Source organism: Scyliorhinus canicula, chromosome 12, assembly GCF_902713615.1.
Source record: "Scyliorhinus canicula chromosome 12, sScyCan1.1, whole genome shotgun sequence".
Taxonomy (NCBI): domain Eukaryota; kingdom Metazoa; phylum Chordata; class Chondrichthyes; order Carcharhiniformes; family Scyliorhinidae; genus Scyliorhinus; species Scyliorhinus canicula.
The window spans coordinates 138499437-138515769 of record NC_052157.1 but is presented as its reverse complement, the minus strand read 5'-3'; the positions used below and the strand labels follow the sequence as shown (position 1 = coordinate 138515769).

General features: G+C 43.9%; 1 protein-coding gene across 1 annotated transcript in view; it reads left to right on the top strand.

Annotated features, from left to right (window-relative positions):
* acaca (acetyl-CoA carboxylase alpha) overlaps positions 1-16333 on the top strand; it is a 324414-nt gene that overhangs the window by 293891 nt on the left and 14190 nt on the right. The window contains exons 52-53 of the mRNA XM_038814269.1: positions 6926-7080; positions 13189-13359. Of these exons, the coding sequence (XP_038670197.1) occupies positions 6926-7080; positions 13189-13359 (326 nt within the window). The remainder of the gene's footprint in view (positions 1-6925; positions 7081-13188; positions 13360-16333) is intronic.

Genomic DNA, 16333 nt, shown 5'->3' with positions numbered 1-16333 from the left:
AGCAGGTTCAAAAGTTGAGTTCTTTTCTCTTCTATGCGATTTCCAGCAAGTTATTAGCCTTTTCTTTTCAAAAGAATCATTTAAGTTTTTTTTCCCAATGAAGTAAGTGGTTGCAGTTCAAAACAAACCGGATCCTCCTGTACTGTAATGGTCAGGTGATTTCTCGGAAGAAACCTGCTTGTCCGATCGAAGTTAAACTAATGACCTTTTTGAAAGAAAAATCCCAGGTCAGCATCCATATGTACAGATAATGCCCCATGCCGTTACGTTTTGTAAAAGAAAAATTCAGCCTTCAGAGATGATTCTAGCACTATCTAACCCTAATGGCTGAGCCAAGTTTAGGAAATTTAGTGCGAGAGAAATCAGAGCGCAAGTTTTCACTTTGAAATTTCACGGTGTGACATCGCTACACAAATCCTCAACAGCACGAGGTATTTTTTTTTAAATGCCTACTTCTTTGTTATTTTCAAGACTCGTTTAATTTGGCTTGCTGAGCTCTACCTGCATGTAGAGTCTCATTTGTGGTGTGATTCCTGTACAGGTGCAGTTCCTAGACTTGTATAACTAATGGCTCTTTGGATTCATTCCATTTGCTGAATGTGGTATTAAATTAGCAGCAGGTACTGATCCTTTTTTTAAGATTTAGATCTTTTGTCACGTGTACCGACGTACAGTGAAAAGTATTGTTCTGCGTACAGTCCAGGCAGATCGTTCCATACATGAAAAGCATCGGACATAACGATAAATACACAATGTAAATACATATATGTAGGCATGGGGTGAAGCATACGGAGTGTAGTACTACACAGTAGGGAAGATGCGTGGAGAGATCAGTTCAGTCCATAAGAGGGTCATTCAGGATTCTTACAGAAAGGAAGAGTAAACGAGCGTCAACCATTCACACCACGCTGATGTGAATCTCCCTCGCTGTTGTTAATCACTGGGCAAGGGATCAATTTTTTTTATATACAGATACAGAGCCAACATTGATACAGACATAGGCAAGTCTCCCGCACTAGCCAAATGTGCCAAGGTGGTTGAGTTTGTTGTATTTTTCCTGAAAACCTATTTTTCCCCATACTTCATTAACACTTGTGTGCCAGTTATTCTCTTGTACCTTACTCCAGTTGCTATTCATCCCAAGTGAATTTATGCAGTCAGTGTTCAGAAATAAAGGATATGTCTTCTGATTCTGTGCTCGTCCAACATTCACATAGATGCAAAATGCGTGTTTCCCATTTATCTCCCCTCAAATGTTGCTGGGATATTGTTACGTGGACATTGAATTGCCCCTCGGTACTCTCTTTCTCTCTCTCATGCATGTAAGCACACACACACACACACACACACACACACAGGCTAGAAAGACTATTTTCCTTTCTTGGGGTTTCAGTATTTAAACCAATTGTAACAGCTCTACCACTGACTTGACTGTATTGACTCAACACAGACCGGCGATCAAATCTTGGAACCTATTAGACTGTGTGGCCCAGTTTCAGATCGCACAATGTATTTTTCCACCTTGCCATTGAGGAGCTGATAATGATGTGAAAAACAGCTGAATGTCAGAGGTGAGGTGATAGTGGCTGCCCTTGACATCAAGGCAGCATTTCAACAAGTATGGCATCAAGGAGTCCTAGCAAAACTGGAGTCAATGGGAATCATTGGCTGAAGACATACCTGGCACAAAGGAAGATGGTTGGAGTTCAATCATCTTGGCTCCAGGACATCATTGCAGGAGTTAGTCAGGGTAGTGCCTAGGCCCAACCATCTTCTGCTGCTTCCATCATCACAAGGTCAGAAGTGGGGATGTTTGCAGATGACTGCACAATGTTCAGCACCAATTGCGACTCTTCATGTACATGTGCAAACTAGAAATTGTGCCATGTATACCATCTTCAAGATGCAGTGTAGGAAGTCGCCAATGTTCCTTGGGCAGCACCTTCGTAACCCACGACCACTACCATCTAGGAGGACAAAAGGAGCAGATACCTGGGAACACCACCACCTGGAGGTTCCCCTCCAAGTCACTCACCACTGACTTGGAAAGATATTTCATTCCTTCACTGTCGCTGGGTCAAAATCCTGGAATTCCTTCCCTTACAGCACTGTGGGTGTATCTACACCTCTGGAACTGCAGCAGTTCAAGAAGGCAGCTCATCACTACCTTTTGAAGGGCAACTAGGGATGGACAATAAATGCTGGCCTAACCAGCGAAGCCCAAACATGTTAAAAAAATTTTAACTTAAATTATGTTTAAAATTGTATTGAAGAAAAGCCAGTGCACTTGAAACACTGCAAAGAAAAGCCAGTGGCCAAAGAGTTAATTGATCAAATATCACCTACTGGGGTGTTTTGATTAGTTGTTTAGAATTGCGAGCATGAAACGGGAAAGATATGAAACTTCTTGAGTGACTTAATTGTGGACTCGTTCCTGTGGTTGATCAAGATTTTAGTTTTACAACAGTGATTGTGAGCAACAAATGGTCTCAAAGGGGATCAATCATTGCATAATCGTTCTCTGCCTTCTCCTTCACTGCTGTTTATTTTCCAAGAGAACAGGGTTGGAGCAGCAAAAATCTTTAAAGCAACCTAGTTTTAAATTGAGCAGAAAATAGTCATCGACATATTTGTTAATATTACCTAAACCATCAGTCTGGATGGCTGGGCTGCTTCTTCAACAAGAGAAGTGTCATGAGAAGCATAAAACACATTCAGTCCAGCTAGCCCTGCTGTACATTTACAATTCCTGATACATGTTCAAGTACCTGCATCTCAGGCTTTCCTTTTCTTATACATCCATTCACATTCTTCAGTGCTATATTTGACATCACATGCTGTTCTGTGTTAGGGCAGGCTCTGGTCAATCTTTTTCACAACCAGATTTCCCATCGTACGGTGATGAATTTCAGTAAAAGTGAAAGACTTGTTGCTAGAAACCCTTCATCTCCTTTCATTTTCCAGTTATAACATCTCGTTTACAGCATCAAGTGCTTCTGATCAGGTATAAATAGAGCAGACGCAGGTCAATCTGTCTCTGCTCTTCAGCAACTTGCATTGTATCCAAAATGAAAAGAGCCTCGCTGCGCCGGAGTGAATTCCTCTTTAAAAGATTGAAAACGCCAATTAGTGTGAAATTGTTTTCCCCATTATGCACTTTGGACACTGCACCATCCTGAAGTTGCATTAGGACTCGGTGCATGTTCGCTGTTAAAGAACTATATGGCCACTGTTTTTTAAAATTATTTTTGTTCACACATTGGCATTGCACAGGCACTCTGTATTCTGCAGGTTCAGTGCTCCCAGGCAAGATCTAGCCGGTTTTAAAGTGGACCTTTTCCACTGACTTGGTCGCAGCCAGTAACTGGTGATCATTAGTAGTCCTTTGTCCCCAGATGGTTGTGACAGCTTTGGGAACTGTTGGCTGAAATTTTGTATACTGGGTAATTAGCAACATCTCTGCAGGAGAACATTTTGCATCGTAAGTTAATGTGAAAAGATTTATTTCTGATAAATTATGCCTTCAGTCAGCTGTACACGGGTCGCGTGAGCAATCCCTGCTCCCATTAGCCTGGTGGCATTGTAGACCGGTGGAAATGAGTAAGCTGGCACTTAATATTTGCTCTGCGACTTTCATTTAATTTGGAACCTAGTTGCACTGCCGCATCCGGCTTCCTGACCTCTGTAGTCGGCTCTCAGATCCAGTTTTTGTGAGTCAGAAGGATTTGGCAGTGTGAGCGATAGCAGTAGATTTCTCAGAATATGAAGGTCATAGGAACAGCTTGTGGGTCTCGGTAAAACGGCGAGGTCAGCATGCTGAAGGGTACCAGCTCTCCATTCTGAATGTAAAAGCAGATGTTTTTGCTCTCAAACTGGGTGAGGTTTTGCACCAATAGAAATGAAAGTAACTCCAATAAGATTCAAGTGTGCAAAATCTCCTGGGAACAGCATACTACTGTATTAATCTGCTCTTGGCAGATGCTTTCTGCTGAGTGGAAAAAAAGCATTGAAATTTGTTTTTATTTTCAATGTGAGATCATTTAGACAAAGCTTAGGGTTGATCCTCACAATGCAAAAGACAGTCAAATTTGAGAGTAGTACAGCGGATGAGGAAGCCTGTACACCGTGTAGACATCTGTGATTCAGATAGCATTGCAAGAGAACTTAATAATGCAACACACATGCAGCAGGGCCCATGCATTTAGCTGTATGAGGCTCCATATAAAAATGAAGCCCAATGCTTGCCGGTAGGTATAAAAGTGGGACAATGTGTTCGGTGTCACCAAGCTTGGGTGTTTAAAATATATTGTAAATGTAAGAAGAAAGGAGGTTTGAGGGAAATATTTGGTGAAGCAGCAGTCGGTTCTGCCAAGTCTTGATCTCAACATTTCCGGGTTCTGGAAAAAATTTAAAGTGAAATCCTAAAGCAGCATAAAAGATCAGGATGGAGAGCCCAAGGAGAGAAAAATGAAGAAGTTCAAGCAGCTGATTATAAAAATGAGTGTCAAATATGGATTTGTAGAACATTTTTTTTGTCTACTTTACATATTGATGTTTCTTTCCTCCCACTGTTCCTCAATTAAATCCAACAGCATTCTTTTGAAAAGGGGAGTGGAATATTTAAGTGCTAATTTTGGTTAATAGCCTCTAAGTGCTCGGTAGTCATCGTCCCATATTGTGGTGTCATGCAGCTTTAAATGAGGCTGATCATTCTGTTTGCAAACGTTGCACAGCTGCGAGGTGAAAGAATTGACATCTCGTTGCTCTGTTATTAAAGGGAAACACGGTGGAGACACTGAGAATGTCAACTGTATCACACAGAGAAATTAATTGCCAAACTTTTCATCAACTGAATAGGACTAAATATAGTGGCAGTATTTGTTTTGACTCTCTTGGCAGCTCAAAATGACATAAATTATACTTGATGTCATCAGTTTAAACCCATTCTAATCTCTTGATGCAGGACCTCACCGAATGGTGATCAGAATGCGGTATTGTTAAGTAACAGAATTACTGATGGGGCACCTGATATATTTTTGTGTTGCATATTGAAGTAGCCATTTTTTTTTTCTTTTTAAAAAATTTTTTAGAGTAGCCAATTATTTTTTCCAATTAAGGGGCAATTTAGCATGGCCAATCCACCTACCCTGCACATCTTTGGGTTGTGGGGGTGAAACCCATGCAGACACGGGGAGAACGTGCAAACTCCACACGGACAGTGACCCAGGGCTGGGATTCGAACCCGGGTCCTCAGCGCCGTAGGCAGCAATGCCACCGTGCTGCCAAAGTAGCCATTTTACTATGTTTTAGAGTAGTGATTGCATCATTGTTCAGGATGAAACATTAAAGGATAGGGATTAGTGTGTGGCAGTCTTGTCTGTCCTGTATAGATTGAGATCAGAAGCTTGCATGATACCCTTGACCCAGAAGCAGTAGAGTTAGGATAGTTTATATTTTATTTAAAATGTTTGTGGAATCAGGAATTGTTTTGAAGAATGTTTGAAGTGTTTACATAAATTGCAACTTTCTTAGATAGTAGGAAATGCTGGTTTGTGTTGTCTAGTGACCTTAATCAGAAAGGAAGTTAAGAAAGAAGCTATGTGGCGTGTTTCAGACACAAGGAGAGCTACAAGCAGAGGAGCTAGATCATGATGGTGATCAACATGCAAACTCAAAGAGGAGGCAGAGAGACAGAAAGAGGAACCCTCAGAATTTATGTGAAGAGAAGAAGCAGATCACTCTCAGCAAAAGGTCTATTTTTCTGCTTGGTAGAAAGGAGACCAGAGCCTTTGGAGGTACTGTGTGAGCTGGCTAAAAGGGTCTAAAATCTGGAAAGCTGTGTGAATAGCTCAGAGATTCTAAAGAGCTGAGCTTTTAACCAGAAGTGGCCAAGCTGTAAACTAGGATGCTATTGGTTTGCTGGGTGAAAAAAAACTTTGGAGTGCTGCACCATTAGGACCATCATGACGCGAGGGAGAGAGGATTCATAGAACTGGGCTTTGCTAATGATAACCGTAGCTGTGAAATTTGTAGATGAAATCTGATCTCTGACCAACCCTACATGAATAAATAAGAGCATATTGTGGAGCTCTGTAGTGTCACATTTGAGTGGGGAGTGATGCGGGTGCTACTGGTTGTGCAAGATGTATCTTTGTTGCTTCAACTATTGAAAATTGAAGTTTAACTATTTATTTGAAGTATCAATCGCCTGTTAATTCATGTATAATTTGCATTGGTTCTGATTTGCTTTAAAACTACAAAAAGTGAAATATTTTTCATAATTTCTTCATTCACTAAATTTGGTTATTTTGATTTACGGTCTCCCCATGGAGATCATAACACTCGAAAAAAACAGGCCTGTGTCCTGTTAGCTGAACCCAGTAGAACAGGATTGCAGTTGGCCTTGGCACCTACTGGACTTGCTGTCCAGGACATCAAGCGAGAACAGCATTTCGGCTTTGATGATCCTACTACCCCGCTCTTCCTTGACACACTTGTAATCTTGGATCGGATGTGAAGAATGACTACCTGTGCAAGATGGTATAGAGACTGATGTCCCATGTGGAGAGTCATAGCCAGAGTCGCGCTTTCAGCAAAAGACGATAGTAATGGTGGGGTGGGTGGAGACCCAAGTACTCGAAGGCTGTCGTTCTAAAAGGCTGTCTGTAATGATTGTGTGTTCAGAATCTGCACAGAGTTGAGGAGCCGGTTTAGCACAGTGGGCTAAATATCTGGCTGTTAAAGCAGACCAAGGCAAGCCAGCAACACGGTTCAATTCCCGTACCAGCCTCCCTGAACAGGCGCCGGAATGTGGCGACTAGGGGCTTTTTACAGTAACTTCATTGAAGCCTACTTGTGACAATAAGCGATTTTCATTTCCTTTCATGTTGCTGTGTTTTAAATAGAACTACCTTTTTCACTGCAGGAACCCCTGAGCTGAGTCCGGGTGAGCGAAAGGAGCTGGAAACAAAACTGAAGGAAAGAGAGGAATTTCTATTGCCCATATACCGCCAGGTTGCAGTGAAGTTTGCCGACCTTCATGACACACCAGGCCGCATGCAAGAGAAAGGGGTGATCACGGTGAGTGAGCTAATCTGTTCCATTTGCTTTATATTTTAGGGTGAAGCCCTTTTGCAAACTGTGCACCCCACTAGTGCCAATGTCAGTATCCCAACAAGATCGTTCTCAGTGATTCTCGAGACTTGTCACAGTAGTAGGAGTCAGAATGTTCTCTTGTGGGACAATCCCCTTCTGATTGGAGAAAATTAAGTGTTTTTCAAATTCATTCGAGGGATTGCACGTCAACGTGAACATTTGTTGCCCATCACTTATTGCCCTCAAGAAAGTGGTGGTGAGCAACATCTCGAACTGCTGAAATCCTTGTGGTGAAGGTACAGTCAGAAGGAAGAGATTTCCAAGATTTTGGCCCAGTGACAACAAATGAACAGTGATTATTTTCAAGTCGGGGTGGTCTGTGTCTTGGATGGGAACTTGCAGTCTATTGCTCCTGTTCTTCCAGATGGTGCAGTTAATGGGTTTGTACGGTTCTGCTGAAAGATCCTTGGCAAGTTGCTCCATGACATTTTGTAGATGGTGCGCACTGCTAGTTCTGTACACCCTTGATGCAGGGAGTAAATGTTTAAGGTGGTCAATGGGGCGCCAATCAAACAGGCTGTTTTTTGCTAGATGGTGTCCAGTTTCAAGTGTTGTTTGAGCTGCACTCATCAAGGCAAGTGGACAGTATTCCATCACACTCCTGACTGGTACCGTGGGAAGTCGGAAGGAGAGGAACTTGATGATGGTGTTCCCATGCAGATGCTGCCTTTGTCCTTATAGGTGGCGGAGGCTGTAAGTGTAGAAGCCTTGATGAGTTGCTACTGTGCATCTTGTAGATGGTACACTATGTTGTCACTGTGCGTCAGTGGTGGATAGTATGCCAATCAAGTCCTTGATGCTGTTAAGCTTCAGAATGTTGTTGCAGCTGCACTCATTCAGGCCAGTGGAAAATATCCCATTACACTCCTTGACTTGTGCTTTATAGATGGTTGTCAGGCTTTGGGGAGTCGGGAGGTGAGATACTACCTGTAGAATTCCCAGCCTCTAACCTGCTCTTGCAGCCACAGAATATATATGCTGGTCCAGTTCAATTTCTGGTCAATGGTAGCCCCTACAATGTGGAGGATTCAACTATGGTAATGCCATTGAATGTGATGGGGAGATGGTCAAATTCTCTATTATTGGAGATTGACATTGTCTGGCACTTGTGCAGCACGAACACTACTTTCCACTTATCAGTTCAGGCCTGCATATTGTCCCGGTCTTGCTGCGTATGGACATGGACTACTTCATTATCTGAGGAGTCGCGAATGGTTCTGAACATTGTGCAATCATCTGCAAACATCCCCACTTCTGGCCTTATGATAGAGAGAAGGTCATTGATGAGGCAACTGAAGATAGTTGAGCCTAATCTGACGAACTGCTGAAGAGATGTCCTGGAACTGAGATGGTTGACCTCTAACAACTGAAACCATCTTCCTTTGTGCTAGGTATGACTCCCAAGAGTGAAGAGTTCTGTTGCAGGCACTTTTTCAGCGAACCACAGAGTTTCAGAGGCTTGTTGGGTTGAACAGCAACTGTTCATTGGTTTATTTATTAGCATACCTATTATATAAGCATACTCCATGCTTACTTCTGCATGAGTCTCTAGATCAAATCTGCTTTTTGTCCTAACTCTTGTGTCCATGTCTCTTATCATGTGACTCTACATTATGCCGTGGGTGGTACAGTTCTCCAGTTCCACATTAACCTGTACTATATCTGCACCTCCCCCAAATCTTAACCCAACATATTTACAGTGTAGTCTGTCTTAATGTGCAACCCATTGTTCCCCACTCAAACTACTTGACTTTACAAATTCAGAATGTTTGGACTTGACCATTCTTCCAGATCTTATTAAGGGCACATTTACAGGAGTGGTAGGCTCAGTTGCTTTGACCAGGCTTTGTTGGGTTGGAATTGAAATTATAGTAGCCTGTTTTCCATGTCCTAACCTGTCTGCAGGTATCTTGTCATGTGACCCTTTACATCACACTGCAGCACGTACTGTTCTCTTGCCCCACATTAACCATGAATATGCCAAACACCTTTACACGACAAATTTTCCCCCAATTCCCAGTGACTCTAGTTTTTAAAAAAATAAATTTAAAGTACCCAATTTTTATTTCCAATTAAGTGGCAATTTAGCTGTGGCCAATCCACCTACCCTGCACATCTTTGGGTTGCAGGGGTGATGCCCACGCTGACACAGGGAGAATGTTCAAACTCCACATGGACAGTGACCCGGAGCCGGTATCAAACCCGGGTCCTCGGTGCTGTGAGACCGCAGTGCTAACCACTGCGCCACCGTGCCGCCCACGACATCAGTTGTGTTGGGGCTCCTTGATGCTGTACTCGGTCAAATACTGCCTTGATAGCGAGGATAGTCGCCCCTTGCCTGGTGTTGTGCTCTTGTCCATATTTGGACCAAGGCTATAATGAGATCAGCAGCTGAGCGGCCCCAAAACTCAAACTGAGCGCCAGTGACCGATCATTGCTGAGTAAATGCCACTTGACAGCATTGTCAACAACACCTTCCATCATATTGCTGATGACCGAGAGAAGACTGATTTAACGATAATTGGCCATGTTGGATTTGTCCTGCTTTTTGTGGACAGACGTAACTAGGCAATTTTCTGCATTGACAGATAGATGCCAGTGTTGTAGCTGTACTGGGGCAACTTGATTAGGGACACTGCTGGTTTTGAAGCACAAGACTTCAGTATTATATTCGAAATGTCGACCATGCCCATTGCCTTTGCATTATCAATTTCCTTCAGCTGTTTCTTGTAAACATGTGGAATGATTTGAATTGGCTGAAGACTAGGATCTGTAATGTTGGGGTCCTCTGGAGGAGGTTGAGATAGATCATCCACTCAGCATTATGACTGAAGATTGTTTCAATACTTCAGCCGTATCTTTTTCATGATGTGCTGGGCTCCTCCATAATTGAGGATGGAGATATATATGTGGAGCCTCATCTTCCAATTAGTTGTTTAATTATCCACTATCATTCATGACTGCATTTGGCAGGACTGCAGAGTTTAGCTCTGATCTGTTGATTGTTTAGGTCTGCGTGCTTCTGCTCTTTGGCAAGTAAGTAGTTCTGTATTGTAGCCTAATTTTTAGATATGCCTGATGGTGCTCCTGGCATGCCTTCCTGCTCCTGGTATGCCTTCCTGCACTCTTCATTGGACCAGGTTTGATCTGCTCTGGCTTGATGGTTAGGGTAGAATAGGGGCTATGCCTGGCCATGAGGTTAAGGATTGTGGTTGTATGCAATTCTGCTGCTGCTGATGGTTTGCAGTGCTTCATGGACGCCCAGCTTTGAGTTGCTGTTTGACATCTATCCCATTTAACATGGTGGTAGTGTCATTCAACACATTTGACAGGATCCTTAATGTTTTGACGGGACTTTGTCTCCAAAAAGGACTGTGTGGCGTTCACTACGCCCAATATTATCATTGTCAGATGCATCCGCATAAGGCAGATTGGTGAGTGAGGTCAAGTAGGTTTTCCCCTCTTGTTTGTCCCCTCATCACCTGCCGCAGACCCAGTCAAGCATCTATGTCCTTAAGGACTTGGCCTCAGCCAGTTCAGTTAATAGTGGTGCTAGCTATCAAGCCATTCTTGGCAATGGACACTGAAACCCTCCCCCACCCAGAGTGCATTCGGCACCATTGCCACCCTCAGTGCTTCCTCCATGTGGTATTCAACATGGAGGGGTACTGATTCATCAGCCAGGGGGTGGGTGGCACATGGTATTCAGCAGGCGATTTCCTTGCCCTCTTTGACCTGGTGCCATGACACTTCATGGAGTCTGATGTCAATATTGAGAACTTCCAGGGCATCTCCCTCCTGACCGTATGCCATGGTGCCACCGCCAGTCAGTGGTGAGTCTGTCCTGCCGGTGGAATGGTGACGGTGGTGCTGGGACATTGTACAGTGTGATTATCAGTCTGTTGTTTGACTAGTCTGTGGGACAGCTCTCCTAATTTTGTCACAAGTCTCCAGATGTTAGTAAGGGGAGCATTGCAGAGTCGATGGGGCTGGGTCTACCATTGTCGTTTCTGATAGCTAGATTGATGTTGGGTGGTTTGTCCAGTTCATTTCTTTTAAACTTTGTAGCGGTTTTATACAACTGAGTGGCTTGCTAAGGCATTTCAGACAGCAGATAAGAGTCAACTGTTATGAGCCAGGGTTTAAAGAACTCCAAAGTATATCATGGAGTTCACCTGACCCACAACTTTTAATAGAGTTTGGTTATGGGGAGCACAAGGGCCCACTTTACATGTGTGATGCAACAGAGAACTAAAAGTATTTTTAAACAAAAACAATGTTTATTCTATGAATCCAGTTAACATTTTAGAAACTCACAGTAAACATCTTACCAACTACCAACCATGATAACCCCCCAAAACGATACAGTACTCTATAGGTAATCCTTAGTAACTTCCCTAACAACATCCATAAGCCAAAACACCTTTTAACAAAGACAGTAGGTTTGAATTCTCTACAGAGAACAGTTATCACTTTTAAATTATCAAGTGATCTCAACACGTTGTTTAAGATACAGAGAGACACCAGTATACATCTGCTTGGTTTGAATGCAGCTCTCCAACTGAAAGCGAAACTAAAACACAGAGCCAAAAAGAGCTTTCAGCTCAAAACTAAAGTAAAAAGCAGAATCACATTCCAGCTCCCACCCACACAATTACATCACTGCAGCCATTTGATAAAACACACTTTTCTTAAAGGGACTCTCACATGACACAACCCCATTGCTTTGGGTCTGGATTCACATGTAGGCCAGCTAGGTTAAGGATTTTATACCTGAAAGGATATTAGTGAACCAGATGGATTTTTATGAGAATCCAATAATTTCATGGTCACCATTACTAAGAAAAGCTTTTTATTCCGGATTTATTTAATTAATTGAATTTTAATTCCCCCAGCTGCTGTAGTGGGATTTGAACTCGTGACTCTGGGGTGTGTAGTCCTGGATTACTAGTCCATTACCTCTGTACTACTGCTCCCTTTAGAGTGTATAGCATGTCAGCGTGCAGATTGTAAAAAGGGCGCCCGGCTGAACACGCGTGGTGTGCCTCGCTTCATATCATTAAATTGATCAGTTTTCAGGCATGATCTACTTGGAAGGAAACAAGTCAAGTGTCTTAAATGTTCACCCATGCTCATCATGGTTACTGATATTGGACCTGCAAGAGAATTGAAATGTGGAAATCTGCAGTCTTGATGGGGAAATGGAGGGATGGAATGATAGGGTGTCGCTCGGATGTTGCTCAATCCCCTCCCCCACCCCCAATATCTTTGTCTGTGCGGGCTGACCACAACATGGCATTAATTGACGATGTGAATTCTTTCTGCAATCACTGTTGCAGTTATCTTTTAACTGTAGTTGGTAGAAATACTGATTGCTTAGATCTTGGCGTGTTGTAAAATTGAAGGCATGACCAAAAAAGAAGTGAAGATGGCAGCTAGCTGAAATGCACCTGCCTGAACTGCATTAACATTATTTATTGTGTACACTCCAGTTCGATATAAGACAAATTCATTTTATTTAAGAAATTGTCGCTTGGATTTGATCAATAAATGTGCATGGTGCAGCATAAATAATGCAGCAAGCACTAATTTAGTGAATTGGGTTGCTGTGTGCTGATTAAAGCCCATTACTGTAGTGACGCAAATAAACTTCTCAAAAAAAAGTTAACCTGCTTAATAAAATGCTTTCGTCAGCATTTCTACGTGAATGTCTGTCTTGACTGTTTGATCGTTCTAAAAGTTTGCTGAGCTGTAAACAATAGTGTTTATCCATTTTTTAAAATTAATCTTTAGAAAATGATTAGGAAATATTAATGAGAAAACAATTAGACCTCCAACTCCTGCTTTGCAATCAAACAACATTGAGGAGTGGATAAGATGGGCTGAGTATCAAAAACCAATCTGCTTGGATCTCGATTGGCTGAATGAAGAGTGTGAGGTTTTGAGGTTAAATGAAGTAGACTGAAGTTTTCTAGTTCGGAATTCTGTGATTGTTGAAAGTAGCATACAGTTTGGTTTCTCATTTGATAACAGGATATCTTGGATTGGTCAACCTCGCGAACATTTTTCTACTGGCGCCTGCGCAGACTGCTCCTGGAAGACACCGTGAAGAACAAAATCCTGCATGCAAACTCGGAACTAACAGACGGACAGATTCAGGCAATGCTGAGGCGTTGGTTTGTAGAAGCTGAAGGAGCTGTGAAGGTAGGTTCCCTGGGAGCTGCAACTCTTTACCTGTGACTTGTATCCTTTACTACCTGCTGCAAGAGTAGTTCTGCACAATCAGAGCCAGCTAAAGGTGCACAGCAGGAATGCTGAGCGCTAATAGTCTTTTCCAGCCATGGTGTATTTAGGGTGAGAGAATAGGGTAGCTGCGTTTTGATCATATGTTGTTATTGGGATAGCCGATACAGTTTAAAACTTCTGATTTTTGTATTTTACAAGACCCAGCCAGGGGTTCAGCAAATCGTTTCCTAAATCAGCTGAAAATCAAATAATTCGGCAGTCAGTGAGAGGTAGTAAACTCTCATGTGTGCGTGTAACAGGGAGGGAAACGGCTTGCATTCCCCATAGTTACACAGAGACAAATCTCCGAATGTTTCACAGGATGGGAGATGGTGGATAATTATCTAAAGTGGCCAAAAGCACAAGCAGCAAAAACCCTGTTTGTACACGAAACATAGGATTCCCGCCATACTTGAGATTAATTTAAGGTGGGGGGGAATAGGAACTGCTCCCAAGGAGAGTAAAGGGCCAGGGTAAAGGTCTGCGAGGAGAGTCTTGAGGAGGTATTTGAAGGCTGGGGTCGTGAAGGGGAACGTACTGAAAGGAGTTTTGGAGGGTGAGTATTTCTAGACCCACCCAGTCGCCTTTGCACTACCAGCGAAAGTCGAAGCAGAACTCGGCCGTCTGGAAGCCTCAGGATCATCCGACGAGTATGGTTCGCCAATTGGACAGCACCGGTAGTCCCGGTACTTAAATCCAAAAAACTGGCTGGTCAAGGTGAGGGATTTGTATTTGGAGGAAGGGTTCGCCAGTCTGGAGGAGCTAAGGGAGAGTATAGAGATGCTGAGGGGGAGTGAGTGCAGGTATTTTCAGGTTAGGGACTTTGCGCGAAAGGTCTGGAAGGGGTTTCCTGGGTTGCCGGGATACACCCTGCTGGAGCGACAGCTGCTCCCGGATGTGGAAGGGGAGGAAATAATTGGGGATATTTACACGTGGCTGGGGGAGCAGGGAGGTGAGCAGGTGGTGAAGATCAAGGAGAAATGGGAAGCGGAGTTGGGAGGGGAGATCAATTTGGGAGTCTGGAATGAGGCACTGCAAAGGGTAAACAGGACCTCCTCTAGTGCAAGGATGAGCCTGATACAGTTTAAAGTGGTGCGCAAGGTGCATATGACTCGGGCGAGAATGAGTGGGTTCTTTCAGGGGGTAGCAGATGAGTGTGAGAGGTGTGGGTGAGGGCCAGCGAATAACGCGCACATGTTTTGGTGTTGCGAAAAATTGGGACGATTCTGGGCGGGAGTATTCGCGATTTTAGCCAGGGTAGTGGAGAAGGAGGGGGACCCGGACCCTTTGGTGGTGATATTTGGGGTTTCAGAGAAGCTGGAGCTCATGGAGAGGAGGAAGGCCGTGTCATGGCCTTTGCCTCTCTGATTGCACGGCGGCGAATTTTGCTGGAGTGGTGGTCGGCATCGTCACTGGAGTAGCGATTTGGTTGGGTGACCTGTAGGACTTCCTGTGGTTGGAGAAGATAAAGTATGAGATAAGGGTAGTTTGAGAAAAGGTGGGGGATGTTTGTGACTGTGTTTGAGGAGCTGTTCGTCGGTGGGTGGTGGGGGGAGGGTGAAAAAGGGGGAAAATCTGTACAGACTATAGTTGGTGGTTGGGAAGTACATTTCCCCGGGGTGTTTTATTGGCTGTAACCTGGTTTGACACATGTCTGCAATAAAATACATTTTACCAAAAAACAAAAAACTGCACTTGTAAGTCAACAAGGCCTTCCACCTATACTCAATGCTGCGGATAGATCTGTATGCAAGTTGGCTGGAGAGCATTCTTTTTCACCTCGACATGAGCTACGCATATCTCCAGCTGGAGCTAGACCCGATTCTAGGTGCTATGTGACTATTAATACCCACAGGGACCTCGATACATACACACGAGTGTTGTCGGCCTGCGCAGTCTTCCAGCACTTGTATAGCAATTAGGCAGATGTAGGCAATTAAGCCCTTCAAGCCTGATCGCCATTCAATCTGATCATGGCTGATCTCTTCCTGGTCTCATGGAGGGCGACTTGGGAGGAAATTTTTGTCCGGGTGAAAAGAAAAACAACTAACGTCGTCCGGTTTGCTGGACCATTACGACCGCTCCAGTCCTCTTTTGGTAACATGCGATGCCTCACCGTATGGTATCAGAATGGTGTTGTCCCACTGCATGGCTGATGGAAGAGAGCAACCAATCATTTGCTTCCGTGACATTGGCCGCGGCAGAGCAGAATTGCGCTCAGATTGAAAAAGAGGGTTTTGCTGTCGTGTTCACGATGAAGACATTTCCCCAATACTAATACGGGCGTCCGTTCACTATCGCGACGGATCACAAGTCATTGCTGGGACTCTCGGATAAGGTAATCTCACCAATAGCGTCTGACAGGTTTCAGAGATGGGCTCTGTTGCAACAACATATTAATACGCCTTCGAGCATCGCCCAGGCATTCAGAGGGCTTCCACTGCCGACACGGCCCCCATCTCCACCTCGAGCCGAAAAAGTCGTCTCCCTGGTAAATTTTATGGATACCTTGCTGGTCACCGCTGCACAAGACGTGATTAGGCACAAAAAGACCCCATATTGGCGAATGTCCCCCACATTGTCTTGTACGAAGGCCAGAACAGGAAACTGCCCAGAGAACTGCGGATCTTTGCAACCAAACTGTTAGAGCTCAGCATAGTAGACGGCATTCTTTTGCGTCATGCTTGCTTCCACCAGGGCAGAGACCCCATACTACGGGACCTGCACAGTGGTCACCCCTGGGGTATCAAAGATGAAGACGGTTCTGCTACAGAGGGGAAGGCAGGCAGGGGGTTTGGGCAGCAAATGTGGACAAGGTACAGAGCTAGGTCAGTGGGGTTGATTCCAAGTGGGTCAGAATGGAGGAGAGTTTGTGAGGGGGTCGGGATTGAAG